The sequence below is a fragment of the Gopherus flavomarginatus genome, chromosome 3 (genome assembly GCF_025201925.1).
Source record: "Gopherus flavomarginatus isolate rGopFla2 chromosome 3, rGopFla2.mat.asm, whole genome shotgun sequence".
NCBI classification, from domain to species: domain Eukaryota; kingdom Metazoa; phylum Chordata; order Testudines; family Testudinidae; genus Gopherus; species Gopherus flavomarginatus.
Genome location: NC_066619.1, coordinates 121120097 through 121145900, shown reverse-complemented (window position 1 = coordinate 121145900; position 25804 = coordinate 121120097). Strand labels below are relative to the sequence as shown.

Sequence of the window (25804 nt, the reverse complement as noted above, 5' to 3'; positions counted from 1 at the left end):
CTGTGCACCTGAGTGAGAACTCCAAGTGCACATCCAGAGTGTTCATGGCAGAAAAGGGTAAAAGGCTTAGAATAGTCTGGCAGCCCTAAAGTGGGGGCAGAAACCAAACCTTGTTTGAGGGAAACAAAGGCAGAGTCTGCTTCAGGTGGCCATGGCATGGGATTAGGCACAGAGAGTCGAGTGAGTTCCTGTAGAGGTTTTGCAAGGGAGGCATATTGGGGAATCCATTGCCTGCAAAATCCAGCCATGCCCAAAAATTTTCGGACCTGGTGTGGAGTGCAGGGTCGGGGAAAGCTAAGGATAGCCTGGACGTGGGTGGGAGAAAGCGTACGGGAACCCTGGAAGAGGAGAAAACCAAGGTATGTGACAGAGGTTTGACAGAGCTGTAGTTTAGAGCGAGAAGCCTTGTGACCTTTGTTTGCTAGGGCAGTAAGGAGCACTAAAGAATCAGTTTCTGAGGCAGATAACGAGGGGGAACAGAGGAGCAGATCATCTACATATTGGACTAGAGTGGACCCAGATGGGAAAACAAGGTCAGCTAGGTCTTGGGCTAATGCCTGGGAGAAATAAGATGGACTTTCCGTATACCCCTTAGGGAGTGTGGTCCATGTATATTGCTGTCCCCTGTAGGAAAAGGCAAAGAGGTACTGGGAGTCAGGGTGAACTGGAACAGAAAAGAAAGCAGAACATAAATCAACAACAGTAAAATGAGTTGCAGCTGGTGGGATAGAAGCCAGGATCGTTGCTGGGTTTGGGACAACAGGAAAAATGGGTATGAGAGTACGATTAATGGCTCGAAGGTCCTGAACAAATCGCCATGATTTTCCATCAGCTTTTCGAATGGGGAGGATAGGAGTGCTACAGGGACTGGAACAGGGAACAATAATGCCTTGCTCCTGCAGGGCAGTTATGACCGGAGCAATGCCAGCCTCTGCCTCAGGGTTTAAAAGGTACTGGGATATGCGAGGCAGGGGTTTGGAAGGGTCAACAGTAATGCAGACAGGATCAGTATTTAAGCAGCCCATCTCAGAGGGATGGGTTGGCCACAGAGAGGATGGGACCTGCAAAATTAGGTGCTCAAGGGACGGGACCAGTGGGCAACAAGGGACCGGAGTAGAAAGGGACGTTTCAGACAGCAGGGAGGCTACAGAATCACTCAGGGAAGACTGGGGCATTTGTAAATAGACCCCATCCGGGGAACAGTATATGGTGCAGCCAAGCTTACATAACAGATCCCGACCCAAAAGGTTTACCGGAGTGGAATCAGAGAGAAGGAAGGCATGATTCGCAGAAAGGGGACCAACCTGGACCGGTAGAGGTTTTGAAAGGGGATAAGGTGTTGGGACTCCCGTAATGCCCACAGCGGACACGGTTTTTCTGGAGCGGAGAACCTCAGGCAGGTCGGTAGTACGAATGAACTGCAGAGAGCCAAGCTCCCGTATCAACAAGGAAAGGGAGAGAAAGATCATTGATAGTTAACACACACTCACCCGTGGGAGTGAGAGGTAGTAAAGGGGCTAAAATTTCCTGAGGTTCCCCGGTGTCCCGTCATTGTTGTGGGGCAAAGTAAGGCTGAGGGCTGACTGGCTGTGCTGGCAGGGCGTTTAACTGGTTGTTCACAGAGTTACCAGGCCGGCTTGGACACTCATTCTTCCAATGTCCCAGCTGTTTACAGTTATTACAAACATCCCCATAACCCGAAAATCCAGTTCCCTGTCCCCTCCCACGACCACGTCCCCGTCCCTGGTATTTTCCCCGTCCCCGGTACTGTTTGCCCTGCCCTGAATAATGCTGTATTTGCAAGGCCATTAACTGCTGAGCTGATTGCTCTTCCTTTCCTTTTAAAGTACGTTGGCAGTGCTCTGCCACTGTTTGCAATTTGTCCATGGTTTCGGTCTCCCATCCAACTCTTATTCGTTTTAGCAGATTGCCAATAGCAGGCAGGAGGCCATTAACAAATGCACTAGCCAGGGCACCATGTCCATTTGTATCTGGTTGCTGTATACCAGAATGTTGCAGAAAAATGTCAGTTAGTTGGGTGCGATAGTCGCCTGGGTTTTCTCCCTGCCGTTGCTTACAGCTATTTATGGCTGTCCAGTTGGTTTTAGGAGTCCATACCCGAGGGATGGCTTCAAATAGATTTTTAGCTCGTTCCTTACACTTTTTTTGGTATTCAGCATTAGGACCAGTGTCTAGCAAAGTAGAGTGGCGGTCAGCAGCGAGCCAATCTGCTGCTGTGAGCCATTTTTCATGCTCACTAGGGGCTGTTACAAGTAGCTTGCACAGCTGCAGGAGGTCTGCCTCAGAGGGTTCATAAGTATCACACACTAACAAAAATTCCTCTGCAAATTTAGTAGGATTTTCTCGGGGCTTTGGAAACCCTTTTATAATTGAAAGGAGCTCAGTGCGAGTCCAGGGTTTATAGCTCCAAGTGGGACCCCCGTCCTGGCACCCAGTATGCAGGATTCGGATGGGAGCCTGGATATTTTTAAGGCCCAAGCGCGAGCTTTTACGAGGCAGAGTGAGTCCAGAGGAATGGACCTCGGCAGTACCGGATGATCCGGACGGGTCTGAACTGGAGATCTCTGAGAATTGTTCCTGATCTGGGAGATCTGGTAACAGCTGTTGCTGAGCTGGGGACGTGGATGGCCATCTATTGATTCGACGCAAGGCTGCCAGGCCAATTAATGCGTCTTCTTCATCCTCGTCCCCAGAATCTAGCAAGGGGTTTTCTTCGTCTTTTCCCACCCAGAGACAGGAGTATGAAGGGGGGTCAGCTTGGAGAACAGGGTACAGGGGAGCGCTCGGTCTAGTGGTGGGAGAGGAGGTTTCCAATAAAGATTTTAACTTATCATTTGAATCTTTGAGGCGAGTTTCGATTCTGTCTATCTACGATTTGCCTCTTCCCACCATTGCATGAAACAATCGACCTCTCCTTTTGCCAATTTAGTTTTAGATTGGCCGAGTTTGTCTTTTAAGACATCTACTCGATCCTTATCCCAAGATCCTAACAGTGGCCACTGAGTTTTGGGATCTCCCTGAGTTAGCCTAGACCATTTTTCCAGAAACTTACAGGAGTCCAGACCCTTCCTAAAATACATAAAATGAGCCGGAGTTCCTTTAGGGAACTGCCCCGGCTTAGACGTCTGATTACCCATACAGGAGGACTTCACACACCAATCACACAAAAAGGAAATTAGGGTTCGTCAGAGCGATGCCCAGTGCAACACACAAAAGGAACCCACAGGCTACTGCCTCAATCGCCCTTGCTTTCACACTAAGGGTTTTACCTTAAATCAGCTCAGCTACGTTAAGGGAGAATAACTTCCCAAATGCCTGGAATGTGGGACAGTCAAACATGCTGATCTGTTGATATAATTGACATAAAAGCAAACTTGGTAACTTAAAATTTTGCTTTACAGTGTGATTTAGGTGAAATCAGGATACACATTACTTTTGGGTATCTGTTGGAGATGGAAGCAAAAACCTTATGGAGTGTTGGAATATGTTATCAATAGCACTGGAAGCAGCATGTAGGTGGAAAGGAATGTACAAGTCTTTTCCGTTCTTATAAGAGTTTTGGTGGCTAAGGTATGTCTAGCCTTAATAGCCATTAAACGTAATTTTGCTAATTGTATATCTGTTGTGCAGATACAGAAGTATCTATAGAGCTATTCAGTAGAGAATTCTAATTATTATATATGTTTAAAGAGAACTTCTTTGGTTTAACAATAAAGCAGTATAAAGCAGCATGTCATATTTAGTGTTCTGTGAACCTCAAGCAAAACCAAGGGCTTCAAATGCATCTGTAAGCTGCAGATGTGGAGTGCAGTGACTGAGTGGTTTTATTCCCAGCTAAAGTGGACATAATAATCTGGACACAGAGTTACAGACGCTCTTAAAGAATCAGCTCATAGGTGAGCTGAAGTGTTTTTAAAAGAAATTGACACAGCAAATGATCTCTAGGATTGTGAGCTGTATTAAACGTATGATTTGTGTGAAGTGCAGGGGGTAAGTCAGGACGAAGCTTGGCCAATGATGTTTTTTCATGCTGACTGGATTTTAAAAAATCACCAAGCAAAATCAGTCTCGTTTCCTTAGGTTCTACTTGTACAATAACTCTTTAAGACATATTGGTGCAGCTGTGAGGGCTGATATTTTGTATTTACAGATTAGGTGTATATCAGAGTGGGTGAGTCAGTTCCTGCTCTTTTGTTTGTGTTCAGAGAGCCCATTGCCACAGATAACAATACCATTTGGCTTTTCCTCTAATTCCGATCATGCAATAATTGATTACGGGGAGCTGTTTTTAAGGTGGCTGTGTTAATAACCTTAGATGCGTAGGGGCTGTATGGGAAATACAGAACCTGAAGTGAAAGGTGTAGTGTTCCTGCTGGGATTTAGAGTGTCTAAAGCAGGTGCAGACAAACAGTGAATGGGAATTCATGGTGCCATATAGGTTTATCCTCTTTACTGCATGTAAGGGCTCGCTTCTAATCTTTGACACAGTGGGTAGATGAGTATTGCTGGCTATTTGTGAAATCAGTTAATCCACTTGTGCAACACGTACGGTTGCTGAATGCCAATGAATGTCTGGAATTGTGGTGGGGTTCTTTTTTTTTTTAAGCAGGCCAAAGTAATGTACACCTTGTGTATGTTCTCCATTGGCCTACCACAAACCGCACACTTGTGCCTTTTAGTATCTGAAAATGGTGCAAAGTGTTTAACTGCAAAGTCACCATTCCCTAAGACTGCTGTCTTGGCTTGTTTGTAGATAGGCCTGGTGCTTTGTGCTGATTCTCTCACCTTAATAAAGCCTGCATAGACTTTGAATTTGGTGGTTATTGTGACAGGAAAGAGTGATTGGGCCCCTCGGTAAGACCCAAGATAGTGAAGTCTGTTCAAAGGCCCTCTTACGACACACAGTTCACTCCAATGCGGTGAAGTGCCAAAGCTTATTAATATTTAACAACTTGTTGACTGCTAAAGGAGAGCGGCAATACTAGGTGGATAATCAGAGACTATTGTTAGAAATAACAAGGCTATATAGGTAAATATGGTCAAAATTTCCAAAGAGCCTAAATGACTTTATAAGCCTAAGCCCCATTTTCAAAAGGAATAAACACTGAAATCCTCAGTTATTTAGGTACCTAACTTCCATGAAATCAATGGGAGTTAGGCACCTAAATACCTTTGAGGATTCAAGCCTCAAGAACCTAAGTCTCACTGAAATTTGCTTAGGCTCCTAAGACATTTTGGTGCTTTTGAAAACTTTACCTGTTGGCCCCAGGAAACAAAAATGTGTTGTTGTTTTTTTTGCATGATGTTCTTTAAAGTAAATTTTGGCTGAAAGATATAGGTTAAAAATAAAATTTGAGAAAACAGAACTGAGTTCTAAAACAGAAAAGTTGCTGAAATTGCTTTGTCTGCAAAAAAAAAATAAGAACATAGGCCTGCTTTGAGAATAACAAGGAGAAAGTGGTAGTAGTGGTGTGTATCATATGTTTGGACCCATTTTTGTTTTGGATGCATTGAGTGACTTTTTTTTTTGAGGTTTATTTTTAATGATTGGATTTTTGTATTGGACTTTCTATAAAAGCTAGTGAGATGATACCTCCAGTGGACTCTCACCAGCTACCCCCAAAGCATTATCTGTTGTCTGAATGGCAATATATTTTTTTGGAGGACTCCTGGATCAGCAGCCAGGGTGACCTGCAAACGTTTCGTGTATTTAAAGTTAAAGTTGCTTAGTCATGGAGTGACCCTTTTATGAGTTAATGTTTGCTGTCTTGGAACTTTTTTTACAAATGAACTATTTTGACACTCGATTGGACTAAGTCAAATCACTTGTGAACCTGATTTGCTAATAGTTTGAAGATAGGCACTGTAGGGCGGGGCAAGGGAAATTCATATCCACTGTGGATAAAAGCAGAGATTTTTGCCGTTCGTTACCCACTTGAGGAAAGACTGAGGTTCCAGAATCTGTAAGACGGATCACCTTGCAGAGGAGAAACCTCGATATCCCGAGGTTGGCTATTCCAGTTGCTGACTGGGCTTCTGCTCTGATCCGCTGAGCCTGTTGGCAAAAAGCAGCCTGCAGAACACCACCTGGTTCCTTACCAGCAGGAGCTGAAGAGAGTGCAAATCTTTATAATAAGTATCTACTTTTCTCTTTTTCTTTTGTCGAGGGGAGGGTCCATCCAATTTTTTGAAAGATATAAAAAAGGCTGTGCATGTGTGTATAAACACCTGTCAGATTCACCTGGGAAAGTTCCCTAGGATTGTCTTATGGAAAACACCGATTAAAGGGTGTTCTCAGTTTAATGTGCTGTACTTCTAAACTTGAGAAACTCTAATGTCATTGTTTGAAACATTTGGTTATTAAAATCTGTGTTTATCAGGTGTATCGATCTGTTTTGTACCACCTATTGGCAGACGTGTGGGGAAGGGTTAGCCACTGTATCAGGGTTAAAATGTAGAGGCTTTATTTGCCTTTGCAGCTGTGATTTGAACTTTGGCTAAAACGGATAACAATTGGTTTTCAGTGCTGAGTCCATTTAACCAGGCTGAATTTGTAGATTTTAACTGATATAAAGAAAACCCTTTAATTGAGGATTTATAGCCAATCAGGCTGCCACCTTTTTAGATTTATTTTAGAATATATGGATGAGATTCTGTGCTGTGTCTTTAAGAACTGTGGCACAGAATTTACAGCCAAGCGAAGTGGGGGCCGAGATGATTTGCTGGTGTTGCCTGTCACTCTCGCGGTTAGACAACAAACCTTGCCATTATTGGGGCACCGGGGTCCCCAACAACTGTAAGCCGCCTTTATGCCCTCCCCTTTCTGGGCTGTTCTAGGACTAGAAAGGTCCCTGGAGGAACTAAGACAGTTCTCGGGCATCCTTCACCAAGGCACGGAAAGGTACTTTAAAAAATAGTAAACCCTGGTAAGTGCACATATAAAAGACTTGACAAACTCTCAGTATGTTTTCAGGGTCAGTGCTTAGCCTGAAATGGTTAAGCACAGAGATGGAGATGCTCAGGCATGGATGCCTGACAATATCTAATCTTGCAGCAGGGGGGCCGGGGTGGGGGGGAATCAGAATGGCTGTGCAGCCTTCTGTATTCCAACTTTTGATTTTGGTTGGGCTGTCTTCTCATGCAGGTGGTCCAGGATGGTGAGAGCCAAGTCTTGGACGCTGAGAAAGCATTTTGAGGGCTTTCCCAAAACAAGTGACTTTGAGCTGAAAGAGGTGGAGCTCCCAAAGCTAAAGGATGGAGGTAAGGAGCATGTTCCTTCATGTAGCTGGTGTTAGGACTATATTTAGTCTTTCTACTCATAGCGCAGCGTGCAAATCTAGAATAATTAATACATTTCTGTGAACTGAGCTTTACAAAAGGACGAGCAGGCTGGGATTTGGCAAAGATCTGGAGTCGTGTGACTCGACAAAGAATCCCCTGAGGTTCATGTGCCGAATCTCTGGCTCAGCAGTGTTCACGTGGATGAGCAGACATTTAGGGCGGGATTTTCTAAAGTGCTCCGCATTCACCCATCTCTGCTTCCACTGAAATCAATGAGTCACTGACTTTGGTGGGAGTTAGATCAATGCTGGGTGCTTTTGAAAATCCCCATCTTTACCATTAGGAGTCTGATAACAGACCCATCCAGTTGACCGCAAATGAGTAAGATTGTCCTGTGGGCTGGGGGTGTGTGTGTGTGTGCGCGCCTGCTACAAAGATGTACTGAGAGCTATATACTGCTAACCAGGACTTGAAAATTCCACTTGGCCACAAGCCGGTGGCAAGTAGGAAACTTGACCTGATGAGTTTGGAGGCCTAAGGTGCGGAAGTGTATGGAATGTAAAGTTTTATTTATTTTTTTAAATTATGCCATCACCATCATATCATCACATTGTAAAGATAACCTTCCGAACGTGAATCGATTATAGTGTTCTCTTCCTCAGTCTGCAGACAGGCAGAGATTGATCATACAGAAGGGGAATTAAATTAACAAGACTGGTCATTTTCACTGCTTCTAGTCAGAACCCTGTGGGCAGCAGAGAAATTATGGTGAATTATGTCATTTTTGTGCTGGTGCTGCTGCCTGGGACAGTGGCAGATATGCATATGCACCAGTTATTCACCGGGGAGTTGGGCCCAAAAAGTAGAGTAGTCGACACCTGTCCTCACACTAAACAGGAATCTCTGGAGTGGGGAAAAGATACAGCAAACTCTTCCTTCCAGCAGCGAGAAGGTGCTTGAACTTGAAGTGCATGAAACACCTGCTAGCCAGAGATTGACATGAAAGATGGAGGCCCTAAGCCAGTAGCTGGGGGACTGGGCTTTCACCAGAACATTGCTCCTGGACCCCACTGGTGCCGTTTGCCCTCACTTCAAACCTGTCCTTGATCTCTTTTCTGGCTAGCAGGTTTAATTCTCCAGCCAGTAGGGATCTGGCAGATGTTTCAAGCCTTATTATTGACACAGCAAACCTGGAAGCTTGCCCTGTGCTCCCAGCCAGAAGGCAGGCCTAATTCAACAGAACACTCACTTCTGGATTTTTATTTAAAAAAAAAAAATAGTGCAGTTGTCGTGCCTTCCTGGCCAAGATGGAGTCCACTCTGTGGAGCAGCTCCAGCCAAGAAAAGGTGTGCACAGGAACACAGCAGGGAAACTCCCTCCCAGGAGCACCTGCTCCAAACCCCCTGCTGTGTGTGGGGGGGAGGAGGGAGATAAAAGGTGCACCCCTCCCCCCTGCATAGCACAACAATTTAGGAAAGGGAAATATCTGTTTACAGGGGGATGAATAGAGAAAAACAACAGGGGGAGCAGATAGTGGGAGCAGTAAAACAGGGTTACATGCAACACACAGACCCATGTGCTCCATGGTACCCCAGTATGAAGGGACAAACACTACCAATGCATCTAGACCAAGAGTTTGGGAGTCCTGGGAAAAGTTCTAATTTGGCAGCGAGTCTTGGGTGCTCCTGGTCATCTTCAATACCAGTAAACTTTCCCCAACAAACTCCTCCGGTGCCCTCTTCTGCAGGTCACTGCAAACCCATCCAGAGTGACAACCTCCTCACGTAGCTAGCTGCAGCTTCTGTCCTTTTTCCCAATGCAAGGTCACAAACCCCAGTAGTCACGGCCCCATACAGCTCTGGGCAGCAATGATACTGGATCCAGCTCCAGTTTGTTCCTCTCAGGAGAGCTGGAGCTACAGAGACACCCGCACCTCCGTCACTCTCCCTCTCTCCAGCCCTCCCCTGGAACAACCAGTGCTTCCTCTGCCTCGTGGACCATGCTCTCTAAACCCTAGAAGTATGGCTACACTGTAATTATACGCCTGCGTCTGGCCTGTGCCAGCTGACCCAGGCTCTAAGGGGCTGTATAATGTTTGGGCTGGCGACTTCTGGGTCCTCCAACCTCACAAGGTCCTAAAGCCCAGGCTTCTGCCTGATCCCATAAGTTGGCACCGCAGTTAAACAGCCATTTAGCCCGAGCCCTGGGAGCCTGAGTCAGCTGGCACTGGCCAGCTGCAGGTGTCTAATTGCAGTGTGGACACACCCTAAGGGCATTACAATAGCAGAAAGGGCTTTGAGCCCAGAGAAAGGGAGCCATGTCTCCTATGGCTGTCTATCCAATCTATTTGTAAGGCTCTATGGAAACACAGGCTGCTTACTGTACCCATAATGCATAATTTAGAAGAGTTGGCAAAATTAGAAAATTCCCCCTGATTGACTAGGCCATATTCCTGAATTTCTGCATTTTTAAAGCAATGCTCCCAACACTGTCCGGAGAGAAATGACCTGTCTCTTCAGTTCTGGTGAATATCCATGTGTGTCACGCTTACTATTTCACCCCTCTCCATTCCATATTACCTGGCCATTTCCAGCAGTCATTCCAGGGGAATTTACAAAAATCCAAGGATTTTTAATACACTGCCTGCCCAGAGAGATAACATAAAATGGACCTACATGTGCCTAGGATTGTGCTTTTTTTTTTTTTTTTTTTTTTTTAACTATCTGAATATATAAATAGTTGCAACAAGTGTTTCCTTGCCTTTGGCACTAGCCATACGCCTGGGCATTAAAGAAGGATGGCGCATTACCTAATATATCTGTTACATGATTAAGAGTATCATAGGGATGATGTTAAAACATCTAGATATGCTTGCAGATGGCAGGTTTGAAATGTACATCCATTAAAATGGAAGAAACTAGTTTGCAGGGACTCTTAAAAAATACAATTCCATTCCTGCCCGTAGTTAAGAAAACTTATTTGGTCTTTCCCTTCCCTTTTAAATCCTTAAAGTGGAGCTAGGGAGACCTTTAGGTTAAAGTAATGTTATTTTTAAAAAGCAGCTTTCCCTCCCTGCTACTTAAATGGCTTTGAATGCAAAGAGACTAAGCCGTTTAACTTTCTGGCTTTTCGTGTACTTGCACAGTTCTCTGGGGCTGGGTTGTCATCAGTGACAGCAAGAGTTTGTTAACACAGACACCTCCAACCCCAATCTCTCACCCCTGCGCCCCAGTATTAATTGCTTTTAAATGATAACTTTTCTAATATCATTTGTTCTTGTAAACCACTTATGTTAAACAAACCAAATCAGAGTGGTCCAAAATTACCAAACAACATCCCCTCTTTGAAATTTAAGGGAGAAAAAGTAAATGGGGCATTAATGTTTATTTATGTCCAAGTAATCTGCCTTGGGGCCTACGCGTGGGTGAATGTGGTCTGTCAGCACCCTCTGTTGGCTGAATAATAGTAATAAAGGATTTTTTGCATGGGTCTTAAAAGGTAACAGTTCTCTGTGTGGGTGCCTGGACTTCTGAGCTTATTACAAAGGAACGGGATATAGCAAGGATGGGCAGTGCTAAAGTGGTAGAGGGCTGCAGACTCCACTGAAACCCTTTGGCAGGCCATACTTATTTTGTTTTTTGTTAGAGATGACATATTGCGTAACTTAGAAACGTTTGCTACAGTACAGCGTGTTAGCATACAATTATCTGTGTATTAACCATGTAAAAGAAGTGTTCTTAAATATAACAGCCCCTTTCAGAACAACCTTTAACTACAACCCCCCACCCCAAAGCCCCAGGTTAAACACACATACTTCACTGACTGACCTTTTCTCAGTGTGCAGAAGAACCTACCAGCAGAGAAACCTGCCCGCCCATGTTCAGCTCCACCATCTCCAGGAATGTGGACAAGCTCGTGCCCCTGGACACCACCCCTGCCCCAGTCCCTGCCACCCGGGATCCACAGCTCTTGCTCGGTAACCCCAGGCGCTGTCCATCAGGGCTATCCTGGAGGGATCCTGCTGCCTCCTCTTCCTGCCCTTACTCCAGGAGGTGGGAAGAACCACCTCTCTCCCTCTTTCAGCATCCTCTATTCGGGGCTGGCAGAGCCTCTTGCTGCTTCCCTCCCTCTAGGTGCAGGCAGAGTCACTTCCTCTCAGGCTCTGATTTGGATGGGCCTGGAGTCTAACTGGGTGGGCGATGATCCACTTGGACCCACCTGTGGCTTCACCCACGGTGGGCCAAATAAAATGCTCTTTCTGGCTGTATGCAGCCTCCAGGCCCCCAGTTGCCCATCCCTGGGGTACGGTAAAGGAAGACAGGCTGCGTGTCCCAGAAACCTTCCTTCCACAATGGTCTCAAAAACAAAACAGAAAGCTATGTCCGTTTGCCTTCTCTGCTAACTGTGTAGCAGTAACTTAGACAAAGCCTAGAAACTTGATTTGATCTCTGTCACTTTCGCTTAGCAGCTCTGAAGGGAATCCAGAGCACTCTGCGATAGGTCAGTGCGCTGTCTTGTAACATTTGATATTTACTTACTGTAGGTCCTAATGTAACCGCTAATCCTTTTTAATTGCAGATGTGCTGTTTGAATCTGTGTTTCTCAGTGTTGATCCTTACATGAGGTACGCTTTTCTTTCTTCCTTTTCAGTTTAGTTTACTACTTTGAATTGCTATTTTGAATCCTAAAAGCAGTGCTTATTCAGAGCATCCGGCTTTCCACAGTCCTTTCAGAGACTACCTGCCCTATAGAAACACCAGAGCCCCACCTATGTCTTCCCCAACATCTACGCTGTAGCAGCGACCACATTGGTGAAGCTGGTTACAGCACAGTATCCTCCCCACTTCCACAGCATAAAGCTAAAGCACAGCTCAGTCATGCAGAGTGGACAGGCCTGAACTGTGCAATAACTACACTACAGCCATAGAATTTCACTGGGCTTTACTGGATTTGAATGGACTGTCTGGGAGCTCAGGTGAAACGCTGTTCTGTTTAACTATGCTGCAAGTCCTAATTATTATTATTACTGTTTATATTCCAACAGAACCTAGTGGCTTCAACTGAGCTCAGGGCTCCTCTCCGCTAGGTGCTGTGTCTACACTCAGCAAGAGACACTCCCTGCCCTGAAGAGTTTAGTCTAAATAGATAGAGAAGTGGCATGAGAATGGAAGTGTTGTTATTTCCATTTTATAGATGGGGAACTGAGGCACAGAGAGATTAAAGTCACAAAGGAAGTCTGTGGTAGAGCCAGGAATTAAACCCAGTTCTTCTGAGTCCCTGACCCGTGCCGTATCGTGAAGGTACTAGCTGTGTTCTCCAATTGTAACTGTAATCACGTAATGGCAGGGGACTAGCACTTTGTAATAAGTTATCCCAGCACGGTAGTTGATCAAGGGGCATCTCCACTCATGAGTGGTTGGCTAGGAACAATATTTTATTTTTGTTAAAACGAGAACGTAACTCTCTCTCTGTCTCTCTGCAGATACCTGGCATAGTCAGCAGTGAGAACCTCGGTGCACTGTGTCTTAATCAGAAAATGGACACTAATCTGTAGTGACTGTTTTGCACTTAATTAAGGCTCTATCTCCATTTTGTGTGTTTCAGACCTTATAGCAGGACAATGATGAAAGAGGGAGACATAATGATAGGCAGCCAAGTTGCTAGGTAAGGTCTTCATTAGTTGCTTGATTTCTTTTTTCCTAACTCACTATCATCTTCCATACAGGAGAGTCAAAGCACTAGAGAAGATACAACGTCACTTATAAGAGATGGTTGCATGCAGCCTATATTACTTTCTGTTAGCCAATGCAGCACATTAATAGGTATTATGTGGACGATACTAATATACCATAGATTATATACATAAAGTTATAGAATACATAGGGTAACTGTATGCATTATGTTCTCCCTACGATTCTGTTCATCCATGTCAAGTATCTCACAACACTGCAAATCTGAAGTAAGTAAATTGGCATTAAGAAAGCTGTCAAAGATGAGATATATAAATGGTGTGTCCTTGCAGAGGTTGGGATGTACCTCTATGTCCAACTTGTTTGGAATGTGCTATCCAAAAGAGAGAGAAGGAAAGGTCCAGAAAAATAAGTGAAGGAACTGGTGGGTTAGATCTTAGATGAGGTATAAGGTGCTTTTTAACTTGTAATCAGCCATGATATAAATATGAGTGGTTTTGGGGGTATCATCGAGGCACACCTTCTGTGTAAGGAGAACATGCTGTGAGTTAAGAATTGCTTCTGGGAAGAAGGGTACATATGTCTCCTTTTTGTATTGTGCTGTTTTGTCCTTAGATAGTAAATTTGGCTAAGTTTGGTTATTTGGTCTCAAACATTTTTCATTATGAACCACAACTGGCTACACCTTTTAGTCAATACTTCTCTGTGAGGCCCCATATTTCTTGGCAAGCACTTTCTTTATCAGTCTGTAACCAGTCAGAAAGCAAGTGCATCCTATGAAGCCGTACTGCCTTCTAGTACTACTTAGAGCTTGTTCGGAGGCCTCGAGACTACCCCTACTTGTGTTACTCACATCAGCAGTGCCATTGAAGGGAGTTCTTACAAGACAGAGCAGGAAAGGCTAACATTGCACAAGTGGTCATATCCTTAGGTGTCATCTTGTGTGCAGGACGTAATGTGCTGTGTAATAACTGCTCGCCCAGGAACGGTACAGTCAGCAATTCTAGCTGAGAATACTCTTCAGTCACCTTACTCCTTTTGCTGATAAGGCGTATGGCGACTTCACCATTGCCAAGGAATGCTAGAGTCTTCATCATCATCAGACTTCTTTGTGGTCCTGTGTGGGAAACCAGAGGTTGGGAGGAAATTTAAGCCCTAATCCTCTGAGTGAGAAGTCAGGTACAATCAGTAGCTGTAACACTTCACTTGAAATGAGCTGAGGAATTCACAGCGTCTGGTGCCAAAGGATCGTGTGCACCTTCTGCTGAATTTTGTTATTTTTGTTCAACTATCTTCATTATTAGAGTCCCAAGCCGATATAGTTTTCAGGCTGTTCTTAAAGACCCCTTTCTGTCTTACAAGAGGAGCAGCCTTTAGAAGGTGAAATGTCTTCAGCCTTTGAAAAGGGACCTGGTTTACTGAATAGGGAACTGCCTCTTCTGCTCTGTCCCTGTGAGATACCATTTCCCCAACCTTCCTCTCTCCTTCTGGCCAAGCTGCAGGGATCAACTCAGGATTCAAACTGAACTGGTGTTTCAGTATGGTAATTCCTCTGGCCATGTACCAGAAAAAGGTGCAGGAAATGTGCAGTGTAGCTAGTTTTGCGTTCACCTGCCTAAAGGGAGCATTTCCTCCTAACCCTCACACAGCCCCAAGCCCTGTGTAAATGCTTAGTAAAGCTAGGGAGAAGAAGCTGGTTGTAAAGTGTGGCTTTCGTTTGTCTTCTCAGAGTCGTGGAAAGCAAGAATCCCACCTACCCAGTAGGGACCTATGTTGTGGCTAATTCAGGCTGGACAACTCACTTCATCTCTGATGGGAAAGATCTACAGCTGCTTTCTTCTTGGCCAGAAAAGATCCCCAGATCTTTGGCTCTCGGGACAGTTGGCATGCCAGGGTAAGTCATAGCACATGCTATATAAAGACTAACCAAACTTCGCTGCATTGAGATTTCCAGTCATCTGTGTGCAGGCTCTACCACACCACATTTGAGCCTAATCAGTGCATGCTCTGAGAGGCTCTTGCCACTGAAGAGGGACTGAATTTTGACCCATCCTGTGTGTGGGAGGCTTATAGCTCTATGTCTCCATTTGGAGCCTCTTTTCCCCCTACTGGGAGACAGCACAGTTGCTTCTTGGCCATATGGGATCAGGACAGAGTATTGTGCTGGAATTGAAAAGCAGACCAAAGGCCCAGTCCAACAGACATTAGAGTTGATGGAAGGACTCATAAAATTGATTTCAGTGGTAACACGCCAGGACTCATAAAATACTGATCTTGCTCTGCTGATTTCTCTGTATTTCCCGAGTTTGCAAAAAGATGGAAACATATGCAGCTGTAGAATTCTACAGTCAAATAGCAGCATCAAAAGCACATCTACACTTGTCGAACAGAGCTACTGTTCATGGTAACCCTGCCCTAAATTCAGAAGAAATTCCATTCCACACATGCTTTCTCTTGCCTAGTTCCTCCTAACTTGCTTCTTTTCTTACCTCTATATTTGTAGGACAAGCCACATGGAAAGCTTGCAACGTGCTATTTGCGATCTGGGCAAAACAGAAGCTTCTTAAAAAAACGGGCAAGATGTGTAGCTTTCCGCATACAAATAGCTTGAATGGAGTTTATACACATTATAAATAATGCCGAGCACTTCATATAGAACAAGAAAAAAGAATCTCTAATGGGATGAGATATCCCTTCCCCTGGACAGCAACATAAAGCATGACCCAAGTGCATTTGTAACGTCTCCACCAATCTCCACTGAACGTTTCCTTTCTCTTTCAGCCTCACTGCATACTTCGGCCTATTTGAGATCTGCAAGATTAGAGCAGGAGACACGGTGCTGGTTAATGCAGCAGCTGGAGCTGTGGGTTCAGTGGTGGGGCAGCTTGCTAAAATCGGAGTAAGTGGCTTGAATTGTTCATATGAACACCATAGACTGCCAAGCCAAGGGGAGCAGTGGAGGGATTTGAGTGCTTAGGAGGAAGGCGGACAAAGCATCTCTTAGATGGGACTTGCTCCAAGATCAGTGGTTTAACTCTGGCAAGGCATTTTTAGTAGGATAATTAAATTAAAATGATGCAGTTGTTTCCAATTACTATTGCTCCTGGGGACTGCTAGCCCCACCCTGTGAAGCCTCACTCAGCTGAGAAACCCCATTGCCTCCATGTGACTAGGGCTAGGCCTGGAAAGAGCATCAGGCTATTGAGCCCTGGAGCATAGCTAGCAGTTTGCAATGTGTGTATGTCACTGATCTGTTCTCCCTGTCAATAGTGTCGCCATAATGCACTAAAGCAGACAGGCTTCCTGCAAGAACCAGGATCACAGATGCAGTTAGCTATGCGTATCTAGCAGTGTGGTGGTCAAGAGCCAGATGAGAAACAGAGTATTGCCCCCAAGGAATAAATAAAATATCATGACCAATTCTTGCCTGCATTTATCACTCAGCTGGTGCAAACCTTCCAACCAGCACTCTTCTTAGTCAGTGATAGAGCACGTGCTTTCCTCATACATATTGCCACTACACCACAAGCACCATACAATACATGTACCTTACAGCAGTAGTTCTCAACCAGGGGCTTGGGCCCCCTGGGTGGCCATGAGTAGGTTATAGGCAAGGCCGGCGCTTCCATTAGGCGACCCTAGGCGGTCACCTAGGGCACCAGGATTCAGGGGGCAGCATTTTATGTGCTCCTCACAGGGCGCACGGGAGCTTCCAGTTCCGCTCCCGTCGCACCACCGAAGAAGGACCTTCTGCCGATGTGCCGCGTAAAACAACGGCAGGCAATTGAGCGGCTCAATGACTGCCGCTGTCGCCTGCAGCATTTCGGCGGAGGGTCCTTCTTCGGCGGCACGATGGGAATGGAACTGGAAGCTTCCGCGTGCCCTGTGGGGATCGCACAAAATGCAACCTCCCGAATTCTGCCTAAGGCGCCAGAAACCCTGGTGCCGCTCCTGATTATAGGGGGCCACCAAGGAGGGCCAGTATTAGACTCACTGGGGCCCAGGGCAGAAAGCCAAAGCCCCACGACACAGGGCTGAAGCCAAAGCCTGAGCAACTTAGTTTCGCGGGGCCCCCTGTGGTGTGGAGCCCTGCTTGCTAACACTGGCCTTGGCTCTTGTATGCCAAAAAACAGTAGCACAGGTGGGCCATGGAGTTTTTATAGCATGTTTGTGAGGGGGCCTCAGAAAGAAAAGGGTTGAGAACCCCTGCCTTGCAGGAGATTAAATTGTTGGGGGAGGAGGGAAGGGAGGAGAACATACACAATTTTAGAAACATTTTTCTGTCTCTGTCAATAACACAAAGAGAAATGGTCTGAAATGTGACTGTTATGTGGTTTGTGTCATACGTCATAAATTTAACCCCTTCAGTGATGGATCCTTGAAAATGACACTCTTGAAATTGTATTTGGTAGCTTCCTTTTTTGGGTCCCCGTAGCTAAAGCACTAAAATCTAGGACAGAGGCTAACTGAACCACTATAAAATACCTTAGTGTAGCAGTTCTAAGTCCCATGTGGCCTGATGACCACTTTCCGTGCAGGGCAAAGAGAAGCAGGGGATATCAGCGTTCACAGGGCAACTCAAGGCACTAGGAGCTGGGGAACCTGCAGCATTCCAAAGCTGTCAGGGAATGGCAAAGGAGAGTTGCAGGCTCTGCTGTTTGGTGGCATGTAGCATCTCATTTGTCTTTTGTATTTTATTCTGAAACCACTTGTGAGTTAAGATGTATTTTCTTTTCCCCCAGGGTTGCAAAGTCGTTGGGAGCGCTGGCTCAGATAAAAAGGTTGCTTATCTGAAACAGATTGGCTTTGATGAAGCCTTTAACTATAAGACTGTAGGATCCTTGGAAGAAGCACTGAGGAAGGCCTCACCCGATGGCTACAACTGCTACTTTGATAACGTGAGTTCAAACTGGGGTTGGCAAGAGTGCAGTTTGTTGCAAATGTTCACTTCTTTCTGCTGCGCATGTGCACTTGGAATGTCGTGGCCCAGTCCTGTGAGAAATAGCCCCGAGAGAATGGCCGGGCTTATGCTCTCTTTCAGTTTTCCCTCTCAAATTCCTCTTTTGCTAGCAAAAACTGCTGGCCTGTGTTTTCATGGAATTCTGAAGTTCCAGCTCAGGAGCACTGGAAGGGAGGAATAACAATGAAACAGGGAGTTGGTTTGCACAATTGTTCTGCTTTCCCTGGGGGATAGGGAGAGGAAAGTTGTTATATGTAAAATGAATCTAAGGTGGCTTGTCAGTGGCAGGTCTGAGGGGTTTTGAGAGTGGAAGGATGGTCATGTATTTAAGACACTCAAATGTGACTTGGTAGATCTAGGTTTGACAATGAGCAAATTACTTGATCTCTTTGTGCCTCAGTTCTCTATCTATACAATGGAGAACTGAGGCACAAAGAGATCAAGTAATTTGCCCATTGTCAAACCTAGATCTACCAAGTCACATTTGAGTGTCTTAAATACATGACCATCCTTCCACTCTCAAAATAATAGCAGGGATAATAGCAGTTTTTTTATCCTGCTCTTTGTCTCTCTCTTCTGTTTAGATTGTAAACTTTTGGGGCAGGGACTGTCTATGTCTGCACAGTACCTGGCACAATGTTCTAATTTGCAGCACTGGAATATAAAATAATACTAATAGGGCAAGCTCATTATAATCAAAATACCTCTCATTTTACTGCAGAAACTGTGTAAAACTAAAAATGTGTAACTAATAGTTTAAAACAACTCCCCCACTGCCAGCTGGCTCAGGAAGGCCAGCATGACTCCCTCCCTTCACCACCACTTCTCCCCTCAGCCTCTGCAAGGACAGTGGGAAAAGCAGCACAACACAGCTATTCTTAAGCCAGCGAGCAGGTCCGACTTTTTCCCCAGAAAGATCAAAGCAGTCAAGGAATCCCTGGCAAACCATTGGCCTTGATGATGAGAGTTCTTGCTCATTTAATCTTCCCTTCTGCCCCAATTTGGCAGCCCTCAACGTTTCCAGGTAAAATGGTTCAACGGTTACCATCACAATGCCTTACCCCCCACTCCCCTGTGCCAGGAACATGGAAAAATCCCAAAATGTCAGTAATTACAGATTAAAAAAAACCTCTGATCTTCGTAGGTTTTATTGACAAGCACACACCCTTATTCTTAATAAGGTTTGGCTTCATCATGGAAGACATTCACAAAAGTCACCCTGGGCGAGATGATCAGTTGATGTAAATTGGTGTAGGTGCATTCCATTCAATGGTGCTCCACTGACTTTCAGCAGTGGAGGACCTATCTACCTAGATGTGATAGAGCCCTTGACACACTGCCTTGGGTGGCAGGTCAGGAAAACAGCCATGAGTACCATGACTACATCAACCATGTTTCAGTTCTAGCAGATTCTAGCTGTTCAGCCTCTGACTCAGCTAGGATTTAAAGATATGTTATTAGACTGATTTCACTCAATGTAATAATACCTTCAAAAGCTCTAGTCAAGGCAAGTTGTTCTTTAGTAGATCCAAACTGGTTAAGTTAAAGCCTAGGCTCCCATCTGACATGATCTCACATCACACCTTTAAATCGCTGTCAACAGTGTCTCCAGTGCCCTACAGATGTTGGGTGAGCATTTGGAAAAGTAGCCTCCCTATGGACAAAGTGTTTTAATGAAAGTCAATAGCTGAGAGCATATATGTGGGGAGGGTGATAAGGATGAAAGAAACACAGAAGTTGTTTAGTGTTAATACTCTCCTAAAATGCTGAGGCATGCCCTGTGGGAATAGCTTGGCTCTGGAGCAGGATTTACAATCTTTTCCCAGAAGTGGGCTGACATCAGCACAGCTGGTGCACAAATAAAACAAAAAATCTACACTTAGAAACACAGGGAAAAAATATTCAATATTTTGCCAAGCAAACAGAAAAAGCATGTTGCCAGTGGAGCTTTGTCAAGCTGAGGAGAGTATGTTACAAAATATTTCTCGCACAGACTCCTAAGAGAAAGCTGTGGAGCAATAGCTTACTACTGTCTAACAGTTTAATTAGCACTCCTGCATCAGGCAGGCCATTCGGAAGATCTGATCATTCCAGTGCTGGAGTCCTAATGGGATATACTGTAAATATAAATACTGTCAGCAGAAATTCTTGCTTGGTATTCTGATGCTACTTTCAATATCCTGCCCAGTCTACCTCTTAGCACTTATGGTCTTCCAAGCCCACTTTGTGCCTGCACTCTTCCAGCCCCTTACCCCTCCATCAAAGCCTTCATCTTGTCCTCTCCCCTTTTCACATTCTCCCTAGATCAGCTGCTTTCCCCCCTCCCACACACACCCTTCCTAAAAAACTCTACTTCTGGTTAGACTTCATCTGCTAACCATCCACCTCCTTCCTCGTACCATGCCTCTATCTGTTTAACCTCACTTACCTTTCCAGGTTGATATTAAATTAGATCCAAGGTGTTCATCTTGCTGCTCTCAAACTCAATCTCCTCCCTGTCCTTTGTCTAATTTAGATGAACATTTCAGGGCAGGCACTACGTCCTCTTATGTGTTTTTAAAATGCTGTGTACAGCTGGTGCTATCTAAATAGGAAATGGTGTGCCAAGAGGACCCTGACCCTCAGCCTTGATATTAGGGGACTGACATATAACATAAAGCAGAGATGGGCCCAGAGCAGTGCTTCTGAGTCAAACACTTCCAAATGAGGGCCTGCTCCTACAAGCACTTAAGCTTAGGAGTAACTTGACTCTAATGACTAGCCCTTCAGTAGATCTGCACTGCTTAATGGGATAACTCACATGAGAAAAGTTATTTGCATGCTTAAGTGTTTACAAGTTCAACCCCTCAATGATCAATAGAGGTTTTATCTGTAACTTTATCTGTATTCTGACTCCCTTAGGTGGGTGGAGAGTTTTCAAGTATTGCTCTGCATCAAATGAAGAAATTTGGGAGGATTGCTGTGTGCGGAGCCATCTCTGGATACAATGAGACAGTGCCCCAGAAAGGTTTGTGTCTTGTTGTCAGTTAGTTACTTTTTATGGTAGAAAAAATAATGAAGAAAGAATTTTCCTGTTTTTGTTTTGAAACAAACCCTCAAAATTAAAATATATATTTTATGGAGCAAACCCACCCCCCCATGCTGCATTTTTAGGACAAAGTGAATCACAATCATCTTGTATTCTGTGCCTCAAAAACAAAGATGTATTTGCCCAGAATTAAAAAACATAAAAAAAAAACCACATTTAGTTCCTGGCCCTTTCCCATCATGGAATGGTAAAGCTTCACAGACAAAGGCTCACTGTAGTCAAAGCTTCATCTGAGTAAACGAGGTTGCCCCTCAAATGGGAGAACCCCTCACTTCAACACTTATTACTGATCTTTGATATTTAACATTAAACAGTTCCAGATAGTTACCTCTCATTGTCCTGTTGTCCATTTACCAAGAGGAAGGGAGGGGAGGGGGGATGAACATTCGTTTCACAGGAATGGGAAAGAGTAGTGATGGGCAACAACCACAGAAATAAATTGTCCAAGAAGTGTAAATTACTAATGTTCAGCACAAGCAGTGACTGGACGGACCTCTCATCTAAAATGCCAATAGCAGCAAGAAAGGAATCCCTTGCAGGGTACAACCAAAGAACTCACCATAACACAGATCTGATGACAGTTGGTATGTGTCAGTGGTTCTCAGACTGTTGTAGTGGTGGCCCCTTTCACCCAGCAAGCCTCTGAGTGCAACCTCCCTTATAAATTAAAAACACTTAAAAATATTTAACACAATTATAAATGCTGAAAGCAATGTGGGGTTTGGGGTGGAGGCTGACAGCTCACAACACCTCAGGTAATAACCTGGCAACCCCCTTAGGGGTCGCAACCCCCCATTTGAGAACCCCAGTATATGTGATTTAAATGAGACTTTACTGAAGAGTGTCACTCTTGCAGACCACTAGGGTCAGTAGAAAATGATGAGCTGCTTTATTTCAAGGATTCCAGCTTTTTATCTTTAGGGAGTTTTTTACCTAACAAATGTTTTTAAGTAAACAAACAGCAATGGTAAAACAGCCTGATGCATGCTATTTCTGTAGCAAAACGGATTACACAGTTCAGTCATCTAGATGGAAAAGTTCTCATTCCCTAGGGCTTTAGATGGTTTTACTTTTATGGTGGGATTTGCATTGGTACGCAGTTGAAGTCAGTGCTGGCTGTAGGTGAAAATCAGGTTAGGCATTTCTAACATTCCAGGTTCCTGGGTCAGTGCTCTAACCACTGGGCAATGGGTATACGGGGGCAGGGGGAGAGGTGGTCTGCACCACCACTGTCACCATTTTGTACAGGTCCCAGTCTGGTCAAGAAGTGCAGCCTTGGGCTGATGACACACTGACTAGGTTTGCTTTGTCAGCAGCTCAGCTTCTCCTTACTTCACATTGTTTAAAACCAAATCAAAGTAATATTACCACTGTTTTGTCTATTACCATTTCCTACAGGACCTTATATTCAGGGTCCAGTGCTCTGGAATCAGCTTTACATGGAAGGATTTATTGTCTTACGGTGGAATGACAGGCGTGAGGAGGTCCTGAAGATATTGTTAAGATGGGTGGTAGAGGTAAGAGGTGTGACCGTTCCTCAGACTACAGTACCTGAACTCATGCTACTTCCCTTTTCACAAAAGCCTGTCTACGCTAACAAGAGCCAAGTCTGCTCTCATACACTGCTCTTCCACACCCAACATGTCCCTCTAGCAGGGGATATGGGGGTGGGGTGGGTGTGTGTCAGCATCAAAGCATGCAGAATGCAATACACAAGAGAGGAATAGGACATGCAGCAGCCAAAACTGAAGGGGAAAGGTACCAAACTCAGCTCATCTCCACTGTAATGTCAGTTAACTGACAAGTGAGAAGGGGATATCCCTAAGTTTAAATGCAAGTCACTTAACAAGACCTATTACAAAACTAGTCCAACTACCTTTTACCTCTGCCTTCCCCCTAGCAAATATTTAAATTACTTGCTGTATTCTTTCCCTTCCACTTAAAGCATGGCCAATTCTTCTGAATTTTTTTTTTAATCACCTCAGTTTGGTTGGCGAGAAAAGCTTGAAAATGTGAAACCTAAAGCCAACACTAAGCAATAAAGCACCAAACAGTTGTTGGGGGGCCTATCACTTGGGTTGGCAATACTGCATTTACTAGGGGAGGAAGAGAAGTCTTGTTTCTGGAGAGTTCTAATGCTCCACATCTGAAGATGTAGTTCTGTTAGACTTACTGCAGTTAGCCTCTGAAAAGAAACTGATGTTCTATAGGGAATCTGGCATCAGGCAGAGGAACAATGGTAGATGGGCCACCAAAAGCAGCAACCAGGTTTAAATCACTTTCGCTGAGCAGTATTTAATGGTGAGAGGTCACTAAACAAATAATCTTACACTACAGACACTACCCTCAAAGGATGAGCTCTTTAGCTGATGTGAACAGGTTCAACTCCATTGACTTCAACAGAGCTACCACAGTTCACATCAACTGCTAGGAATTATATGAGTTGAAAGCATCTAGCTACACTTTAGACCACCTGCACAGTAGAAGAAAATTGAGTAAAATTGTTTTTTTTCTTTGCACAGGGGAAAATTAAGTGTGAAGAACATATTACCGAAGGATTTGAAAAAATGCCAGCAGCTTTCATGGGAATGTTAAAGGGAGAAAACATTGGAAAAGCAGTAATAAAAGTGTAAAGGATATGTGGTTCATTCTTTAGGAAAACCATACCAATAGCTCATCTGTCTTCTTGCCAAATGCTCAGCCATAACTTTTAATGGGCTAAAATATGCTCAGATTAGACAAGTCTCCAACTGGTTTGGGGAAAATGATGCTTCCTGAAATAATGTGATGCTGCAAAGTGTTGCTCCTGCAGCTAAGCGATGAATCCACTTTGTTGCTGCTATAATCAGTCCTCACTGATCATGTGATTGAGGCTTACAAGAATAATCTACTAATTTCATGGCCATTTTGAAAAAAGCCAGCCAGGTAAACTGTGGGTAGAGCTATATGGATTTATACTAACTGAGGATCTGACCTCATTTTTAAAAAACAAGGAACCTTAACTGAGTTGCTTAAGAGCTTGATGTGAACTAAGGTCCATACAGAGAGCAGAAATCAACTGCAATCTTTTAAATAGCATCTGCTAAATAGTTATTAAAATAAATTTGTACTAAATTTTATTCTGTAGCTAACATGCTTGTCACAGTCACAGCAACCTATAGCCTAGCAGTAATGTGACTAAATAGTTCAGAGCTGTTCTAATATGCTGTATGGTCATGCAAAGAAAAATAACCCATTAAAATCTTATTGATAAAGAAAATGGTTCTTATCTTGACATGAAACTGACTACATGGAGTGGCAATATTTATGACTTGCTCTGTTTGTGCATAAAATAACTTTTCCTATCTGTGTTTTACACAGCATTTCCTTCCCCCCATGCCAATTTGAGGATAACACCTTATTTTAACTCTGACAGCTCTTCACACTCACTAGGACAACTATGTATCCACATCTAGGAAATTCTGCAGGAATTCAGTGGTCACTCAGTAAAGGCATAAGACTATCTCATGTTGTGGAAGAGTAAGGGAGGCCTGCATAGACAAAATAGTGCTCAAGTCAAAAGATATTGAAAATAACCTAAAATGGAGAGCTTGTAGTACTAAGTAACTTGAATATCAGATCCCCTTATCTGCAGGTGCACATAGAAGCAGTGAACTCTATGGACACACAGGGGTCAGAACCCCTACAGATGATGAATAAGGTGTAGACAGGCTGCCTGATGCCTTTTACCTGGCAACTAAAAGGTGCCCACAGCATGCTCACATCATTCAAGTGGGGGATTATATTATCTCTACTGGCTATCATGCCAATAATAACGCATTCAGCATTCATTTAAGTGCAACAGCAGCTAATGCATCTTAAAAATTAGGCAACGCTCCCTGTTGCCAAGACAGATTAGGTTCTGCATGGGCTCCAGGAAGCCAAATGGAATCTGAAATCAACATATTATAAAAACAAAAAACCTGGTGTCCTATGCCCAATGCTAAGGCAATAGCAAACATCCCTGCTAGATTCTTAACTATCATGTGGAATAAGTAACACATCTTTAGCCTTCCAGTTGTGTCAGCACAACTATATTAACTTCAAACAAACAAACAGCCTGAAGGTTAGGGCAGCTGATTAACCTATTGCAAAGGAGCACAGGCTTGAGAGTGTAAGTTAACTAGGAAAAGCAAGAGACTCAAGCACAATTTTGTTGATAGTTGACGGGAATTACTACATGCAGCTCCACTGCTCTTAAAGAGATGGCACATAGTTCTGGCTGAACATGAGCCCTGGCCCACTCACATGAATACAGCTCAGCCTTCTTGCTGAACAATGGGAGACCAGGACATGTCTTTAAAAAAATCCTTGCTATAATAGGTCAGCTGTGACAGGTTTTGCAAGTGGTTTTTTTTTTTTTTTAAACTTGACCTGTACATTCTACCTATATTCTGCTTTGTGCAAGGGACAGTAGCACTAAACTATTAAGTTTGTTGATCCATGCAATAAAACCTCCTAGCCACTAAATCAGTAATATTGTAAGGTTGCTATGTGATGAATTAATGCACAAGTTGTCACACAATAAGTCTGCAGCTCTACTCCATTTGAGTTCAGTGTGACAGTGGGAATCTTTTGAAATCTATGAAGCTTGCATTTGCCTCACTTTCCCTTTGTGCTTTTCATTGCTACCCAAGAGAATCATAGCTTATTAGGGTTGGAAGGGACCTCACGAGGTCATCTAGTCCAAGAGGTGTGAAAGGTTAACACTGCTCTGGAGTTAAA

The 25804-nt window shown here is 44.2% G+C and overlaps 1 protein-coding gene across 3 annotated transcripts in view; it reads left to right on the top strand.

Moving 5' to 3' along the window:
- The window catches only part of PTGR1 (prostaglandin reductase 1), a 52056-nt gene extending 26492 nt beyond the window's left edge, over positions 1-25564 (top strand). For all 3 annotated transcript variants that reach the window (XM_050943193.1, XM_050943191.1, XM_050943192.1), the window contains 9 exons: positions 7166-7281; positions 11881-11926; positions 12907-12966; positions 14722-14886; positions 15774-15891; positions 17735-17890; positions 20854-20959; positions 22439-22557; positions 23563-25564. In XM_050943193.1, the coding sequence (XP_050799150.1) occupies positions 7176-7281; positions 11881-11926; positions 12907-12966; positions 14722-14886; positions 15774-15891; positions 17735-17890; positions 20854-20959; positions 22439-22557; positions 23563-23673 (987 nt within the window). In that variant the 5' untranslated portion in view covers positions 7166-7175 and the 3' untranslated portion in view covers positions 23674-25564. The remainder of the gene's footprint in view (positions 1-7165; positions 7282-11880; positions 11927-12906; positions 12967-14721; positions 14887-15773; positions 15892-17734; positions 17891-20853; positions 20960-22438; positions 22558-23562) is intronic.
- The last annotated feature ends 240 nt before the right edge of the window (positions 25565-25804 follow it).